This window comes from Platalea leucorodia (genome assembly GCF_965183815.1).
Source record: "Platalea leucorodia genome assembly, chromosome: 7".
Lineage (NCBI taxonomy): Eukaryota > Metazoa > Chordata > Aves > Pelecaniformes > Threskiornithidae > Platalea > Platalea leucorodia.
This window is the reverse complement of record NC_138829.1, coordinates 41833985-41850790: the sequence shown is the minus strand read 5'-3', so window position 1 is coordinate 41850790 and position 16806 is coordinate 41833985. Positions and strand designations below refer to the sequence as shown.

The 16806-nt window shown below is 41.5% G+C and overlaps 1 protein-coding gene across 3 annotated transcripts in view; it reads left to right on the top strand.

The window, feature by feature from the left end:
• Positions 1 to 16806, top strand: part of MIDEAS (mitotic deacetylase associated SANT domain protein) — a 62811-nt gene that overhangs the window by 25816 nt on the left and 20189 nt on the right. For 2 of the 3 annotated variants that reach the window (XM_082318414.1, XM_082318413.1), the window contains exons 2-5: positions 4987 to 6673; positions 12850 to 13170; positions 14165 to 14510; positions 14979 to 15045. In XM_082318414.1, the coding sequence (XP_082174540.1) occupies positions 5222 to 6673; positions 12850 to 13170; positions 14165 to 14510; positions 14979 to 15045 (2186 nt within the window). In that variant the 5' untranslated portion in view covers positions 4987 to 5221. Of the gene's footprint in view, positions 1 to 3598; positions 3658 to 4986; positions 6674 to 12849; positions 13171 to 14164; positions 14511 to 14978; positions 15046 to 16806 lie in introns of those variants that run through there. The other variant, XM_082318415.1, reaches the window with a different exon arrangement.

The following is a 16806-nucleotide window of genomic DNA, read 5'->3' as shown; positions in this document are numbered from 1 at the left end:
TTTTTTTTCCTCATTAGTAAAATGTGTGTCATGATTCTTTACCTGTTTCATAAATGTGGGATTTGACCATAATAATGAGCAAATTGGAGAAGGAAGGCTCAATTGCTCAGTCTCAGAAGGGCACTGACTAGCTCACTGCGTTTGACTTAAATGTAAAAATTGTTCTTGGAACCTGTTCATCATCATTAAAAGTGGTTGAGCTTCTTACAGGGGAGATCAGTAATTTGAGTTGCTGGCAGCAGGAGGATTTAGTGAGAATGATTCTCACCACTCTGACAGGTTTCCTGTAAGGAACTGTGGCAGCATTGTTGCAGTCAAGGCTGAGAATGTACATTAGCTAGAACCCAGGTACGCTTTTTTTTTTTCCACATGAAAAAAACTAAAATAGAAGTGTTTAAAAGCTAAGATTAAAGTGGTGAAATAGAAGATGGTCTGCGACCCCTTGTTATTATTTTCTGCGTCCTTAACTTTGCCAAGGTTTGAGGAGAAGTCAAAGTCTTTCCTGAGTCATTTCTGCAGCATTCTGTCAGAGAATTGTGTGCAAATGATCTCAAAGGAGATTAGGAATGTGCAAAATTTAAACTCGCTTATCATGCCAAATATAGGTGGTGTAGCAAATGAACTAAGCAAAGCACAGGACAGCACAGCCCTCAGCAGCTGGGCTGAAGAGTAGGGTTTAAGGTTACTACAGTGTGTGAGGTCATGAACTTGATATGTGAAATTGTACAAAAATCCGCATACTTAGTGAAGAGAGTATTTAAAGAAATGGAAAATGGTGGGTGGTTATTAAATATACAGGCAAAAAGTTTTAAAGAGAGATAAAGATACTTTATATTAAATGATTGCAATGGAGTGTTTTTAATTTATTCTCTAAATCAAATAACCTTTTAACTTTAATTAAAAAATACATTAAAAAGGTTTTATAGAAAACCCTTCAGGCTAATGATAAACTGGGACAAGATGGTTGCAACAGATACAGATGTCTAAAGAATTTTGCAGAACCTACTTTGGGTTGAGTAAAATCTGTTAATAGATTCTCAGGGCTGGTACCAGCCTCTAGTGAGTGGCTCTGGGTGCCTGTGCCCTGCATTCCTCAGGTATCTCTGCTTTGAAAGGACTGTATTAGTTTGAGAACAGCATCCTAGATGCAGGCAGAGACTCCTCCTTAGTCCTGTTGTATACTTAAGTAAGTCCTTCAGGAGACTTTGCCTAAATCTAGCCTACCTGGTGTTTTATATGTGTTTATGATTTTCTTTAATGCTCTAGCGCAGATACGCTGGAGAAGTTTTGCCTAAAAATGCTAACCCTTACTTCTTTCAGTAAAGTGCCATAGGTTACTTTGCTTGTGGTGTTGTTTTTTGGTGTTTTTTTTTTTTTCTTTTTTTTTCATTCCAGAAAATACTGCGTAAGTGCCCATTGGGTATATGTGTATCTAGTTTGAGATTCTTTTTAGGTCTAGAAGAGAAAGCCTTGCAACATGAAAAATTCCTTAGAAATCTGAAAATATTTACAGTATTAAAGGTGGTGACTTACAGTTCATATTCATCTGAAGAAAGGTCCAGAGATGTTCTTGCACGCTAGAAGTTCCTGGAAGTGAAAATAACTGATGATGTTCCATGCCAAATCTTAGAGCTATTAAAACAAAATATACTGATGGTGGGTTCTGCTTTTTCTCTGTGCAGTCTAAAAGCAATGCAAGGTATTATAACACTTCAGTATATTTGGAGGCAAGACACAGTATCTTCTGGGAATTACGGTGTCAGAACTGGCTCTGTGCTTTATTCAAAGGTGAGAAATGGTCAGGGGCATACTGCTGCAAAGCACACCTGGAAGTGTGTTCCCATTTTACTGCGCTACTGCAGGCTGACTCTTGTGCTGAAATTAAAGTAAAACAAAACAAAAAAACCCCAAAGCTGGATGATGATAATGTGAGCTCATCCCTCAGCCTCAGGGAGGGAAGCCTGCTTAGTCATAGAGCCAGCAGTGCTCAGCCAGTGAAGCTGCCAAGCGTGAGCTTTCCTGGAGCATAGTCATGCCGCAGTTTGAACATCTGAAACTATGGACTATTATTATTAGGATGACCTACAAGGTATTTTTCTGCAGTTTTTTTATATAGAAAGAAATCCTAAAAAGCTAATTTTGTGATGTGTTCTTTTACCATCTAATACTGGATGCACCAAATCCTCTTTTTTTCTTGGTGATCTCTTAGTTATGATTTATTTATTTTTGCATGCAGCTGGGAGAGCTGAGATGTTCAATAAGCGCGTTTTGTTCAAAGTACCTTGAATCTCTTTCCTCCCTGGTAATGTCATTTTCACTATCCTGGGTTTTGTGATGTCGTAACTTCAGTTGTTCTTCAATCACTACGGTCTTCTCAAGTGACAAGATAACTTCCCTAAGAGGCATATAATATTTTTTTAGGACTCCTTTTATGGAACACAGAAGTACGTATTCCTTTCCCTCCTTTAAGTTATCTCTGAACTTTTTTTTTTGTAAACTTTGCACCTTAATACTTTTGTTACATCTCTTTCCTAGATAGGTACATTTCTAAACCGGTCTGAGTTAGGCTTTGCAATGCTGGTGGCTTCTTATGTAGTAATGGAAAAAACAGAGCCAAAGTCCACACAAGTGGAAGTTTGGAGAGCTGTGCTAATGCAATGCTTTCTCACGAACCTGAGAGCCCTCTTTCTAAAGGTCTTCTGGATACTTGTGTGTGTGTGTTAGTTGCAAATCCCAGCCACCGCTATTAAGAACAGCATCAGCTGTTTAGTTTTTTACTTTTTTTTTCTTTTTTCTTTTTTAGAAGGGTTAAAAACAAGGACCCTCGAAGTTGTACGCCAGTTTTTGGGCAGGTATCTTTGTGTTCTTCCTCAAAGTGTAGAAAATCTGCAGCAGAGCTTCTAAAGGTTGTCCAGCAGGTTTAAATTTGATCTAGTGATAATGTCTTCTGATATACAGAAAAACTTGCATTCTTTTTATCAGAATTATGTGACTGATCAATACAAAAGCACACAGAAGCATCAGTGGAAGGAAAACTCTTACAAGGTTGTCTAGTTTGGAGAGAAAAATAGCTTGCAATGATTTCAGAAAGTAAGATAGTGTCAGAAACCACTTAGGGGTATTACCTCAGGTATTGTGGTTTAGCTGTTAGCTCTGTTACGTTTGTAGCAGTGCTGCAAAAAGCAAGGAGAGAGAATAACATTAATGCTCCTGAGAGGTATATAGCAACCTTTCCACCTCTACTTTTTGGCTACCAGGGATCCAGTTTCCTGCTGTAGGATGTTTTTTCCTCTCCTAATGAAGTTTTGAAATAGGAAAAACTTACTTTATGAAATCCTCATTTGTATACTAGTTGCAGTTTAGAGAGAATTTTCCATCTCACGTGTCCGTAATTTCTCCTAGAGTTATTTTCGTCCTGTTGAAAGAGGACTGGAAAACGAGCCGAGACGTTGTGCTTAGAGGAGGGAGGAACGCCCTGGCTCCGTGATACGGGGTGGCAGAGGTCCATGGTTTATAGCCAGGGCGAAGCGGGAGGGAGCGTGGGGGGAACAGCTATGTAACAGCCTGAGGAAGTGAGTCACTTTGCTCTGAAACACAGGCCCATGGTTCCAGTAGCGTTGAAGCCAAGCTTGGCCTCCGAGGTGGAAGTTGCGTAAGGTAATTTAAACTCTTTGTCTTTTCCTCCTCATCGTGCTCCCAACCCCACCCCGGTATTAAAATCTGCACTGTAGCCATATCCATTTAGAGTAAACTCAAGTTACAGGACTTCAGTGTGCTGTATGCTTGTATTTTATTATTTTTCATTTTATAGAGAGAGAGAATTGGATTGCAGGTTTCATTGGAGGGGATGTGTGTGTTAGTCTTACCTGCTCCACTCGGGAGAGACTTTATTTTACAGCAGAAGGGATGCAATAAGAATAGGTTTTTAACAATTCATTAAAATCTTTCTGAAATATATTGGCAGTGTGATTTGAAGTGGAGCAGAGTGCATACTGAAAAGAGACAGTAATAGAGCCTTGCACTTCATTACTTGAGTGATAGTAGTTTAAGAATTTAATTAAATTTAAAACTAGACTTCTTAAAACGTTTTAGGTGTCCTACTAGAAATACCAGTGTACGTGTTAACACATTAGACCTTAATCCTGCAAACTAAGCTTTTAAAGCCTAAGTTTGTGGATAGCTTTTTTCTGTGGAAGAGGAGGGTAGAATTGTCCTAGACTGCACGTTCCAGAAAGGCTTTCTCCTATTATGTTTATAGCTTTATACTAACGGATATTTGCTGGTGTCCGGGAGCAGCTGTAACAATCTGCCTGAACTACTTTTCTGTGAGTGTGACCTGAGCAGGAGCAGTTGCTTTCAGCTGTTGAAGAAAGCTTCTGAGAGGGCAACAGGCTGAGCAGGGCCCGGTCTTCAGGGCTTGGACGCTGGGTAGGCAGTTAAAGCAACTGTAATGAGGGGGGAGGCGGTGAATGATGGGCTGTCGCCTGGTCCTTTCCTTCAAAACTGAGCATCTTGCTGCGTGTTTGGCTACAACCTTTGTGTACATGTGTGTGTTTTAAATGTCTTTGGGAAATGTCGCCTGATGTTATTTTTCTTTTGGCGAGTCATGAGAGTTTTTTTGTTTTGTGTTTTTGAGTTCAGATTAAAACCAGATTATTCTGGCTACAGGAAGACATAGAAGTAATTGGCCAGATGAGATGGAGTTTAAGAGAAAAACCTTCAGGATGAGCTTGAGTGATTAGTCAGAATTCTGTGTGCAATTGGGAGTTGCATCATGCAAATACAGTGTGATATCTGTTTTGTGAAATTAAGTTGCTTTGTTTTACGTTCTTCTAGCAGGTCAGATCTATTATTTCTTACACGTATTATCCTGATCTTCATTTCCGTGGGATATGGGACAGACATACACGTTGTTGCTTATCGCGTGAGGGTTTATATGCCAGTTATGTCTGTTGATGATTCATTGCAATTGCTTCTCTATTTCAGGACCTGTAACTAAGTGGACTCTACTGACCTCTGAACCACACAGGATAAGAGTGAAAAGAAGTGGGAGAAGCACACGAAGAAAAAGGAAGTGGATGCACTTTCATCGGGACTTCTTTCCTGCCCTTTATTACTAAAACTGAATGGAAAAGAGAGACTTCCGTGCCTTTCCTCCCCCAGCCTCAGGGATGGGTGGATTGTAAATACAGTGTGTACAGCTGGGAGAATAGACTGAACCATGAACCTTCAGGCTCAGCAAAAGTCTTCAAGCAAAAGGACTGGGAAGCGAATTGCCTATTTTAATGAGCAGGAAGTAGCTGTGTCATCAAAAGAACCACAGCAGCAGCTTAAGGAAGGTCAGTACTATGGTCATGGAGGGAATATACCGGTCTCCCAAACTGTGGAGATTTCTCACGCAGGAGGATTAACAAGTGCCCCCAACAACGTTGCTTTGATGAACTCCGTTTACAATCAAGATAGGGGAGAATCAATGATGATGTCCCAGACAGTAACAGCTGTCAAATGGCAGAATTCACTAATGGGCAACCGGTTGCCAGAGAGGGGTGACAGCCACTGGCAGTCTCCACCTTCGATGTGGAACCACAGTATGGTTTTTGGGGGCAACCCAAAAGGACCCCACCCCAATGCTGGTGCCCCGGGCTTCTATGGCCACCCCGAAGCCCTTAAAAGAAATCAGGAGAAAGGAGTGTTCGTATCACAGCTGGACTTGTATGGAGATGCTGTCCAGCAGATGATGTCCCAGAAGGCTCAGCTGGAACAGCAAGCCCTGGTTAGACAGCAAGCTCAAATGAATTCTTTTCATCAGATGCAGAAACAGCAGCAGCAGAATCAAAGTCTGCCATTACAGCCTTTCCAACTTGCATTTGGTCACCAAGGCCAAAAGCAGGGTCTTCCTGAATTGTTACATGTCTTTCAAGAAGCCCCAGCTTCTTCCAGTCCAGCATTTACTGCTCAACAAAAACAGCAAGCTCTTCCCCAGCTACAACTGTTTGAAAATTTCTATCCTCAGCAGCAGCAACAGGCTGCCACACAAGCCTTCAGTCTGCAGCAAACTACTTCCATAGCACAGCCTCATGTGGCAGCTGCAGCACCTCAGCATCACATGATGGCACACCAGTTCCAGCAAACAGAGAGGAACCAGGAACTATTCAAGGCTCTAACAGAGCAGAACCAACAGACTGTGCTACCTCAGACCCAGATTCCCTTTCCAAGAAGGTCACGGAGACTCTCCAAAGAAGGTGCCCTGCTGACATCTGCAGGAGAAGTGTTGGCTTCCAAACAGACAGAAGAACAACCTAGCAATTTATTTCTGCATCACTGGCAAACACACCAGCAAGAGGTCCCCTTACAGCAGCTGCCTGAATCGCTGGCCCACAACAAAAGTAGCTATTCGCACCCCAAGAGAATGGATCTGGGGCAGAAGGATGTCCTGGTCAATAGTGAGCTGTGCCAGATGGAAACAGACAGGCAAGCCACAGCCCAGAATGGTAGAGAAGGGGAGAAACAGGCAGCAGCAGCTGAAGAAAACACTCAGAGAACTAATGATTTTCAGGGTGTCAGAGGTGGTGTAATCCAGAGTACACGACGGAGACGGCGTGTTTCTCAAGAAGCCAATTTGCTAACTTTGGCCCAAAAAGCTGTTGAGCTGGCTTCTCTTCAGAATGTAAAGGTAAGGTATACATCCTAACCAATATAGCATGTTTTAGACTACAAAATAGGACTGAAATGAAAGGAATTTATGTACATATGCAGGATAGGATGGTATCTTGATGCAAGAAGTGTTGTAGTTGTCCTGTTTTGGCTGGGATAGAGTCAATTGTCTTCCTAGTAGCTGGTATAGTGCTGTATTTTGGATTTAGTATGAGAATAATGTTCGATAACACATTGATGTTTTAGTTGTAACTACATAGTGCTTACACTAGTCAAGGACTTTTCAGCTTCCCATGCTCTGCCGGGTGCACAAGAAGCTGGGAGGGAGCACAGCCAGGACAGCCGGCCCAGACTGGCCAAAGGGCTACGCCATACATCCTGCTCAGTATATAAACTGGGGGGAGTTGGCCGGAGGGCAGTGATCGCTGCTCGGGGACGGGCTGGCCATCCGTCAGCAGGTGGTGAGCAATTGCATTGTGCATCACTTGCTTTGTATATTCTTCTGTCGTTATTATTTCTTCCTTTGCTGTCCTATTAAACTGTCTTTATCTCAATCCGCGGGTTTTACTTTTTTTCCGATTCTCTCCCCCATCCCACTGGAGGCCGGGAGGGTGAGCGAGTGGCTGTGTGGTGCTTGGTTGCCGACTGGGGTTAAACCACGACAGTAGTACAGCAAGGGCAGCTCTGGAGTGGTGGCATGTAAGTTCAGCTACTGTAATTCATAGATGCGGGAGAATAGAGATCTCCTAGTGCAGGGAAACCACCTAAGGACAGTTTTATTTCACTAATACTGAATGTGAGTTTAGCCCAGGGCTTCAAAATATGGATGTTTTCAGCTTAGGCCTCAAGCTGATCAGGAGTTTAGAGAGACAAGTATAAGCAGTTCACTTGGTGTCTTTTTACTGGTTTAACATTCCTCTTCCTTTTATGTTAAAAGACTTCTGCTTACCTGCCAGTTTTTCAGTTTTAGCGGTTGAATTGTTTCTAAATTGTGCTATCTAAAAATGACCTAATGCAATTTACATGTTCAATATTTCCCAAATATTAAAAGCTTTAGGAAGCCTCACTTATATGAAGAACTTATAGCAGGCATAACAAAGGTCTGTCTGATGCAGTATCCTGTTTCTGAGAATGGCCTGCAGCGGATGTTTAGAGATGGATAACCTGAGGAGAAAGTCTGTCTGTAGACCTTCTGTAGGGCTTGGTGGGGAAGAAATTTAGTGTTGGCTGATGAGGTAGTTCACTACTCTTATCCTTTCGGTGTCCCATCAGTCTAAACTGTACAGTATGTATTCCATATGGCAAGATGACAGGGTTCAAAATTAACTAGCCTAGGGGAGGCAAGTGGTGGGATTTTGGAGTTGGGGGGGGGAGATTTTCTTTTCATTGTGGTTTGACTAATCTTTCATTGAGTGCCTCTCATGAGAAGTAAAGCTATACTTTTCTTTGGAAGCTTTGTTGCCGTAAGCTGATGAGATACGGGTGTTAGGGCATGAGCTACTTTTACCTACAGTTTTGCCACTTGAGTTGCTGCCCAGTCAGACAACAAAGGGAAGGGAATTTTATTCCCTCTCTTGTTCTCGTCATCATTTTCTTCCTAGTCTGTCTGTGGCCATTTTTCCAATTTCTTCCTTGGAGGGATGTGCTGTTTGAGTGAAAGAACTGAACTAATAAACAATGAGACAAATATCCATAGCCTACTCCATCTCTTGCACAGCTGACAGCAACCAGTGACTGTTGATGCTATTTTTCAATCCTTTTTGCTCTAACTCCAGTTGAACAAGCAGATTTGATATAAAACTAGTAGTAGTTAGCAGCGTGAGCTATTTGCTCATACTCTCCCAGCCATTGTATGTTTATATTGTAGAAAGGCCTACAATTCACATTGCAGTCTGATCACCGGCATAGTGGCAAAAAAAGCTAACAGAGCATCTAGGAAAAGGCCCTGAGAGGCGAAGGGAGACATTGGCTGTTTGAAGGCATGTCTGCTTGCAGCTTGATTCATAATGTAAAGCCCAAACAGAGAAGTGTTTTGACATATGCTCTTTTGTTCTTTGCAGTTATGCAAGCAGCTTGTTTGCTCCCATGATGGCACTATCAGAAGAACTCTTTATGTTTAGATCTCTTCAGGCTTTCAGGATGAGGTTTTGAAAGATGTTACCTGAGGTCTGACGGATTTTACATCTTTAAGGGGGTTGGATATCATGCGAGGGAGAAAAAGAAAAAATGTTTATGGGAGGAGAGTGGTCTCCTCCTCTTATCAGTGTCTTTCTGTTTTAAGCAACCTAGAAGCCTTCTCTAGCATAGGTTTTGTGAAGTGTGAAACAAGGCCATAGGATTAAATTATTGATGAGGGAAGATACATTCATAATTTGAACCAGTTGTTTGAACATTCCAATGTAAGTGTGCATACCTTATACAAAAACATTATTTTGAACAGCAGTATCTGTCTACGTGTAGTGTCAAAACTGGTGCTTTGCACCAAAGCTGCCCATCATACTGTGCCTGCCGTTTTCAGGTGGTGCAAGCTTATTGCTCCTTACAGGCTGTGGCAAATTCTCGACTCTTAGTTTTATGTTTTCATTTAGCATAAAACTGTTACATGCCAAGAGGCGGTGTAATTTGTTTTCTTTAATAGTGCAAAAAACTTTTCTCAGATCCAAAATAGTTTTCTTAAGGGTGACTGGATTTAAATATTCCTTTATGGAAGGGAGACAGAGGTTTTAGTTACCTGCCTCTTTCCCCTGGCACAGGGCAGGGCACCAGCTGTCACATACAAAACAAAAAAATTATTTGTGGAATTGCAGTTCCGGACTCACCTCCATCATGGAGAAGCTTCAGTTTGACCACAGAGAGAAGCTGCCTTTACTGTTAGCAAGATGATGCAGAATGATGGCAGAAAGCACTGTACGAGCAGGTGTTTCTAAAAGGCTGGTGTGGTGTCTTGTCTGATCTCAGCAGTGGCCTTGGAACAGTTCTTCCAGCTATCGCAATCAAGTTTTGTCTGTGAATTCTGTATTTTTTAGAAAGCATTTGAGGGATAGACAGGATCAATGCCAAAATGACTGATGGGTTCCTGTGGGTGTCCTGGAGGACTCTAGATCACTAGTTCATCCCTCAATATTTATGCAAGAGTCTAAATGGAAGTGCATCAAGTTGCACTTGCTGGAATTATCCAGCAGCCTTCCTGCCCTAAATTCTGCAACAGAGATGCTGAGCTAGCTGAAAATCCCCTAGCAGTTCTACAAGTGAAGGTCCTGTCCCTTATTCAATGACTCGCTTCCGCTTACCTCTGAGCATAATCAAACACTTGAGAAACTATTTAGGGATCTGAAAAAAGTAGCTTGATTCCAAAATCAGTCATGTCCCCTCTTAGTAAACCTTAGATATGTGTGATCTTTCATGACCAGAAAAGCTCTGGTGTGGACCAGAGCATCTTTAAGGATGTCTCAGCTATTTATATTAAGTTCCCAGTGGGGCCTTCTTTCTATCTCGACTACTGTTCAGGTCTCCTCCTTCCTCTTTTCTGTCAAAGAGGTCATCTCTCCCATCATCAAGGCAGAGAGTCCTTTGCTGGTTACCTCCCAATCTTGAAAATAAAAGGAGCATGGTTAACTGATCATACAGCCAAAGAAATGTGACATCTTTTGTGTGACTAGCGGCCATAATTTCCTCCTTGTAGTCAGGAAATTAGTTCATGTCTCTTGACCTAGAGAGATCTGTGTAGCAGACAGGAAGTATCTGAGGTTTGTAGATTGGTCAGAATTGGTGCTCGTTCACATATTCATGTTACCATTACTTGTTTGATTGCTGTTATTCTCTCAGGTACCCAGAAAGTATGCTAGAGTGTTATACTAGTAACAGCTACCTCAGGAGGAGGAAAAAAAAAAAAAAAAAAAAAAAAAAAAAAAAAAAAAAAATCTGATTAAAACCAAGACTTTTCTTGGCAGCAGGCTAAAGAATGTAGTATGAATGCGCCGCTCTAAACAGTGGTGCAAAACTATCTACTGTGGATCTCAGTGCCAGAAGACGACCCCGGATGTTTAACTAGGCTTCAGTAATAAGGTGATAACAGCATAAATTTCCCTGATGAATGGAGGTGCACGAATAGCAGCATGAATGCATATGTGAGCTGCTTCTTCAGGTATGGGCAGGACTAGTGGAAGTAGGCATCCGTTTCCAGTAGATGACCTGTTTATATGTTTAAAAAGGCATCTTTGTTAGTCTCTGTTGCGTGAGGTAGTGGAGAGAGGCTACAAAAATTTATAAGAGCTCCTTACTATCTAGAGGTAGTGGTCCCTAGTGACATATCTGTCATCATGATGAATGCACTCCCAATCCAAAGTTGGTGGTCTTATGGGAAAGTACAGGTGCGTATCACCAGCCTGGAGTGAAGGGAGGTCCTGAGAGCTCATTAATTCCTCCTGCAGCGCAGCCTGGGGCAGCTGATGCCAGTTGTGACTTTTCAGTTGTGTATTTCATCATTGTGTGATGGGGGCAGATATCTCCAGTCTCTGTGACGAAGCAGTCAGACTTCTAAACTGCAGTGTCACTTGTGGGATAAACCCTTCTGTGCACACTTAGCCTTACTCTAATAAAAGGTCTTGGAGGGAGGCAGTCCTAAATCTTCTTGATATGATTGATTTTATTTGCTCAAGCTTGGCACCTAGCTTTTTTTGAAGGCTTATTGTTTCAGAGTGGACTTGTTTGATCTTAAAAGCAACAAAAATTACCAGAACTCTCATTTGGAGAGAGGCCAGAGCACTAACTCCAGGCTCTGACTGATGCATCTTGTGACAATACAGTTGCGCTTCCCTCAGTATAAATATAGTATCAAAGTGGGACTTCAGTCTAGTGTCCTTCTAGCTATCATGGGTTGACTCTTCATGGGTCAGCTGGAGCATGTTCTCTCGCTCATCAGTGAAGCCGACTCTCGTGATCTATGACCACAATGAAATGACTGGGGGGGCATCTGAATCCTTATGACAGAAGCTGCTTATACTAGCTTTTTAATCAGGATTATGTATTCTTGATGGCACGCAATAGATTCGTTCTGAGGACTTCAGTAAATCTCTGCAAAATTTTGGAAGTCCAGGTTGGAGACCTCTTGTCATACCTGAGAGATAACGTGCCTTAGTTTCCACCTACAAAACACAGCTGTTCAGGTAGATTCCTCAGTAGATTGTGGCTCTGACGGAGGATGAGTTTGCATACCTAATCCTATCCAAAGGCTTTCCAAACAGAGCTCTAAGTTAGAGAGAAGTTCTGAAACACCAAAAGGAGCATCTTCTACAGCTTCTAGATTGCACTTCATCAGAGCTAAAGAAGGCCTTTGACATCCCTGAAGAGAGGTGTTTTTGAAAGTTGTACTTTAACATCTGGCTTCTAAGTGAGCTGGCAACTGCTTTTGAATTGAGAGTGGAATGAACATGTGGCTAGTCATTTGAAGGACTAGAAATCCAACAGTACCTGAAGCCATTTGGTGTTACAGTATCCATGTGTTTAATTCAGTAACTCATCCTCCATTCCCATCTCCTTGGAGCTCAATTTTCTAGGGTTTCCATGAGTAAAAGAAAGCAGAGACATGGAAGCTGTAATACCAATGCAAAAAGTGCCGTCTTGCAGTTATGCCTTGTTGATTCTGCTGAGTAAAAGTCCTTCAGGCTCAAGCCTGGTTAGACAACAAACCTCAAAGGCTCCAGTTATAATAAAGTTAGTTGTCTCTGTCATGTAAATCAGAAAAAATGGAGCAAAAAGCTAGCTCTGTTTTTTATATGAGAGATTTAATTAAGATTATCATTGTTCAGTCTTTCCTGGAACAAAAGTCCAATATTTGAAATTAATAACCTGCAGCTTATGATCATTACTAAAACTGAAGAACCTTTGTTGGAAGTTATATGGCAGGGCACAAATTCATCTGGAAAATAAAATGTCACACTGTCGGTAGTGAAATGATACTTAAGAATGATGTATACAAATATTCTAGTAGATGAGACTTCAGGCAATCCTCAAGTAATTTTGAGAAATTTTGGTAACACTTTTATAAAGTATTCTTTTTCCTTCAGTAACACTTTTCCAGATCCATTTCAGCTTGCAAATTTCATTGAGAAACTTGATATACACTGAAAGTGAGATATCATCTGATTTATTAGGTAAGTACTACAGAACTTTTAAGGAATCTGGTTTTCTTCTCAGGAACTGGATACTTCGGAAGAGAAGAAGAGTGTGCTGATAGCAGCTCCAGGACCTACAGCTGCAAAAAGTGTTGTGGAATTCGCCAGTTCTTCACCAGCTCCGAAAAGAGCCCGGGAGGATAACAGCCTTGTGCCTCTTATCATTCCTGTGTCTGTGCCAGTGAGAAAAATTGACTTGCAGAGCCTTGGAAAGGAAAAGTCTGAGGATGGAAAGCTCCAGAGAGGCCAGACAAATGATCGAGCTCCTTGTGAACGCAAGCCTTCTGTGATAGTGACTCGGAGGCGATCTAATCGTAATACTAACATGGAAACCTCAAATCAGGTATGGATAGACTAAGAAACCAAAGATGAGCCAAATCTGTTCGATCTAATTACGTAGTTTGTATCCATAAACTTTTCTATTAAAGTAGTTTGATCTCAAGGCTTGAGCTCGGAATGGATGTACTCTGGGGACTGTGGATTTTTTTTTCATCATAATATTGCTATATATTTGGGCATTACTGGCCTTTCATGACCTACAGCTAATACTAGTACAGCCAAGCGAAGCCCCACTACTAAACAGTGACTAAAGTCAGGTGGTCAATAACACTAGAATAAATAGTCTGTCTGAGTAAAGAGTGCTTTCTCCATATGTACATAGATAATAATAAATTGTGAGTAGCGCACATATCTCTGTATATGAATAAAAGCCAAAGTGAAGATTTATTCTCATGGAACTGAAATCTTACAGAGGTACTGAAGGCCGGGACTTGAGTGTTCCCCTTCAGTGTGGTGCTGTTCAGTGGGTTTTTGGTTTTGATTTTTTGTCTCTTCTATTCAGAAGTACAATAGAATGTTCAGATACCACAGAAATCGCAGGCATCTGGGAAGGTTTCTCTGCATTTAAATGCTTGACAATCTAAGACACTATTGTTATATTGTCTCCTGTTCTCTTATCGCTGTTTGGTGTCACCATGTATCTGTACCAAGGTTCTGCTATACTTCTATGTCCTCTTTTAAAGTTACCATGAGGTCATTATCTTTCCAACCAAAGGCTGGACCAGCCATATGTGTAGTTTTTGTAAAGTATAACTTCATAAGCACTCAGAGCTAGTGTTGCTACCTACTAGTCCCTGTGTCCATTCCATTCCCCATCTTATTCCTCCCTCTTTCCCTTTGTGCTAATTGTTGAGACGCCCTCCAGCTGCCCTATGCAAATTTTGAGCTGCCATGAAAGAATGTTGTCATCTCACTGAAGTTTTTCAAATGACCTGAGGTTTTAAAATGAAATAAAGTATGTGATTTTTTTTTTTTTTTTTCTTCTTCCCCCCGAATAGCATGAAGATGCTGTTCCAAAGGATGAAGCAGAGGGCTTTGCCCGGAAACCAAAGCAGCGGCCAAGACCTGAGCCACTCTTCATACCACCAAAAGCTGGCACCTTTATTGCACCACCTGTTTATTCTAACATTACTCCATATCAGAGCCACTTGCGGTCACCTGTCCGTCTGGCAGATCATCCTTCAGATAGGAACTTTGAGCTACCTCCTTACACTCCTCCGCCAATTCTTAGTCCAGTGAGAGAAGGATCTGGGCTATATTTTAATGCTATCCTCTCTTCAACTGGTCATTCGGTTCCACCTCCAATGACTCCTAAAAGTGCTCACAGAACTCTGCTTAGATCAAGTAAGTTCCACTTTATCCTTCCTTCCTTGGCTAATTTATGATTAGGAACTGTGGCGTAACAGGAGGAAGATCATGACTTTAGGAGGTGTGGTTATGTGGAACTGGGACTTCTTTGCGATAGTCTGGGGAGCTAGGATGAAGGAAATGCAATGTTGCTTCCATCTGGGCATGCATGTTAAGATACATTCACAAGTAATCTGCAACACCCCCTACTGACATTCTTAGGAATAGAAAAGTCAGTTCTTCCTCTAACAGATTGTCATTATCTTGAACAGAGTGGACAGTAAATAGTTAGTCCTAAGATGTAGATGGTGACTGGAAGGTAAGTTCTTGGTCATCTTAAACTCCTTCAGCATATGGGTGCCTTTTTTGAGAGATGGATAGCTCTGATAGATGTACAAGCTGTGTGAAGAATATATCTCAAATGCAAAGATAAGCTGTCTGAGCAGTTATTTCTTTTCCTTGCAGATAGTTCAGAAGTTACCCCTCCTGTTCTTACGGTAGTGGGGGAAGCCACCCCAGTCAGCATTGAACCGTAAGTACCCTGTATGTTCTTAGCCTGGTAGTAAATGTGCTTCTTTTCTTCCTCCTAAGCCTTCAAGCTGCTCCCTGTACAGTTGATGTCTCTCTTAAAAACATTAAAGCTATTCCTATTAGTGACTCAAAATATAAATTGTCTTTATTAAAAGTTACTCCATGTGATAAATAATGTTTGTTTGGGCAAATGCACCTTGTAATTCTGGTGATGTTAACTGCTTTCTGTTACTGCTCATCTGCTTCTGTGCTGAAATACTGTTGGTTAGCTAAAGGTGAATCTGTCCTTTTTTGTTTTGTACAAACACTTCTTTGTATGCTGTATGTTTGTTTTAGAGTGGGGAAGTAATGCTCCTTTAGAGGAAGGCCAAAACGTAGTATGGAAAAATGTAGTTAGCTCTCTCATGCACTGGTCAGACGGCAGGTTAGCTGCAGCGCAACTGTGAACATGACTTCTCTCCCACCGGGGCTAGCTCAGTCTGAAAGCACTACAGCCAGTTGGATACGGTGTGTGTGGCCTGAGCTAATAAGCCTCATTAGTCTTTTTAGTTGGCTGTGTGCTGGGAAAGCTCAGACATATGTGGACCCAGCAGCACTAGGGAACACAGTTTTGGAGATACTGAAGCTCGAGGTAGGAGCTTAGGCTTGGTGCCAGTCCTGCTAAACCTGAGCAAACTAGCAAAAAAAGCAGAGTAGCAAATGTATCTCATGGCCCTTGCAAACCCTCTGGGAGTGTTATCAGCTCGCGTTCAGTGCAAGGTTGTTCCAATTCGTTATTACATCTCGGTTAATGAACTCTTGCGAAATCTAAACGTGGGGGTGCGTGGCATGGGAACACCCGTATGCCATGAAAACACCCACGTGGCTCTGCGTTGCTGACTGTGCAGTCAGGAATCTCTGCTCTAACTCTGCAGCATATCCTGTAACGTTTGAGATAACGCAAACTCTTCCCCAATAAATACCAGGCTTCTTTTACTTTTTCTTCCAAAGTGGCTTCTATTTTAAAAATTAACTGGAGCATTTGCTGTCAATTTTTTTTTTCCTTGCTCTTTTTCCATTCTGCCTTCCTGTTTGAAGCTGAGTTTTCTGCACTTTTGGCAACAGGCTATCCTGAGCAAATGTTGCAATTGTGAATGAACCATGATTATTCTTGTCACCTTTGCAAATCCCTTCCAGGCTGAGCCCATTCATGGAAATAAGCACATTTGGTGTTTTTTAAATCGGTTTTGAAAATGCCTTAATTAATCTTTTTCTTGTTGGTTCATTGCACACTGATCCAGGGGAACCTCTTGTTGAACAGATATTTTTTGGTTCCTTCCAGGTCTTGATCTTTGACCTCTCTATGATGCAATTGTCTTTGGCTGTTATGTCTGTTGGTTTAAATTGCTGAAGTTAATGGCATAAAGTTAGCTGCAATTTTAGTCGTGTGTGAAAATTTTCAAATCTGTTGCTGGCAATTTCAAACCATAGTAACTTAGTAATACAAGTTCATTTCCTGTTGCCAAAAGGGAGTTATGTGCAAAGAGTTGTCTTGCTATCATCTTAAGTCTTACTGAACAGATGCTTATGCAAGTAGATAGGTTTAACTTTTAACCAAGATAAATTAACAAACTGGTGTCATTCTGTGTTGTCAAAGTAATCAGTTTGCTGCTCTGAAGTGTTTGTGCAGCACTGTTGTGGTCAGTTATGTAGACGTATCTTCTATAACGGAAATACAACAGGAAGCACTTTTTTTAAGAAAAAAAAAATTAATTTGATTGGT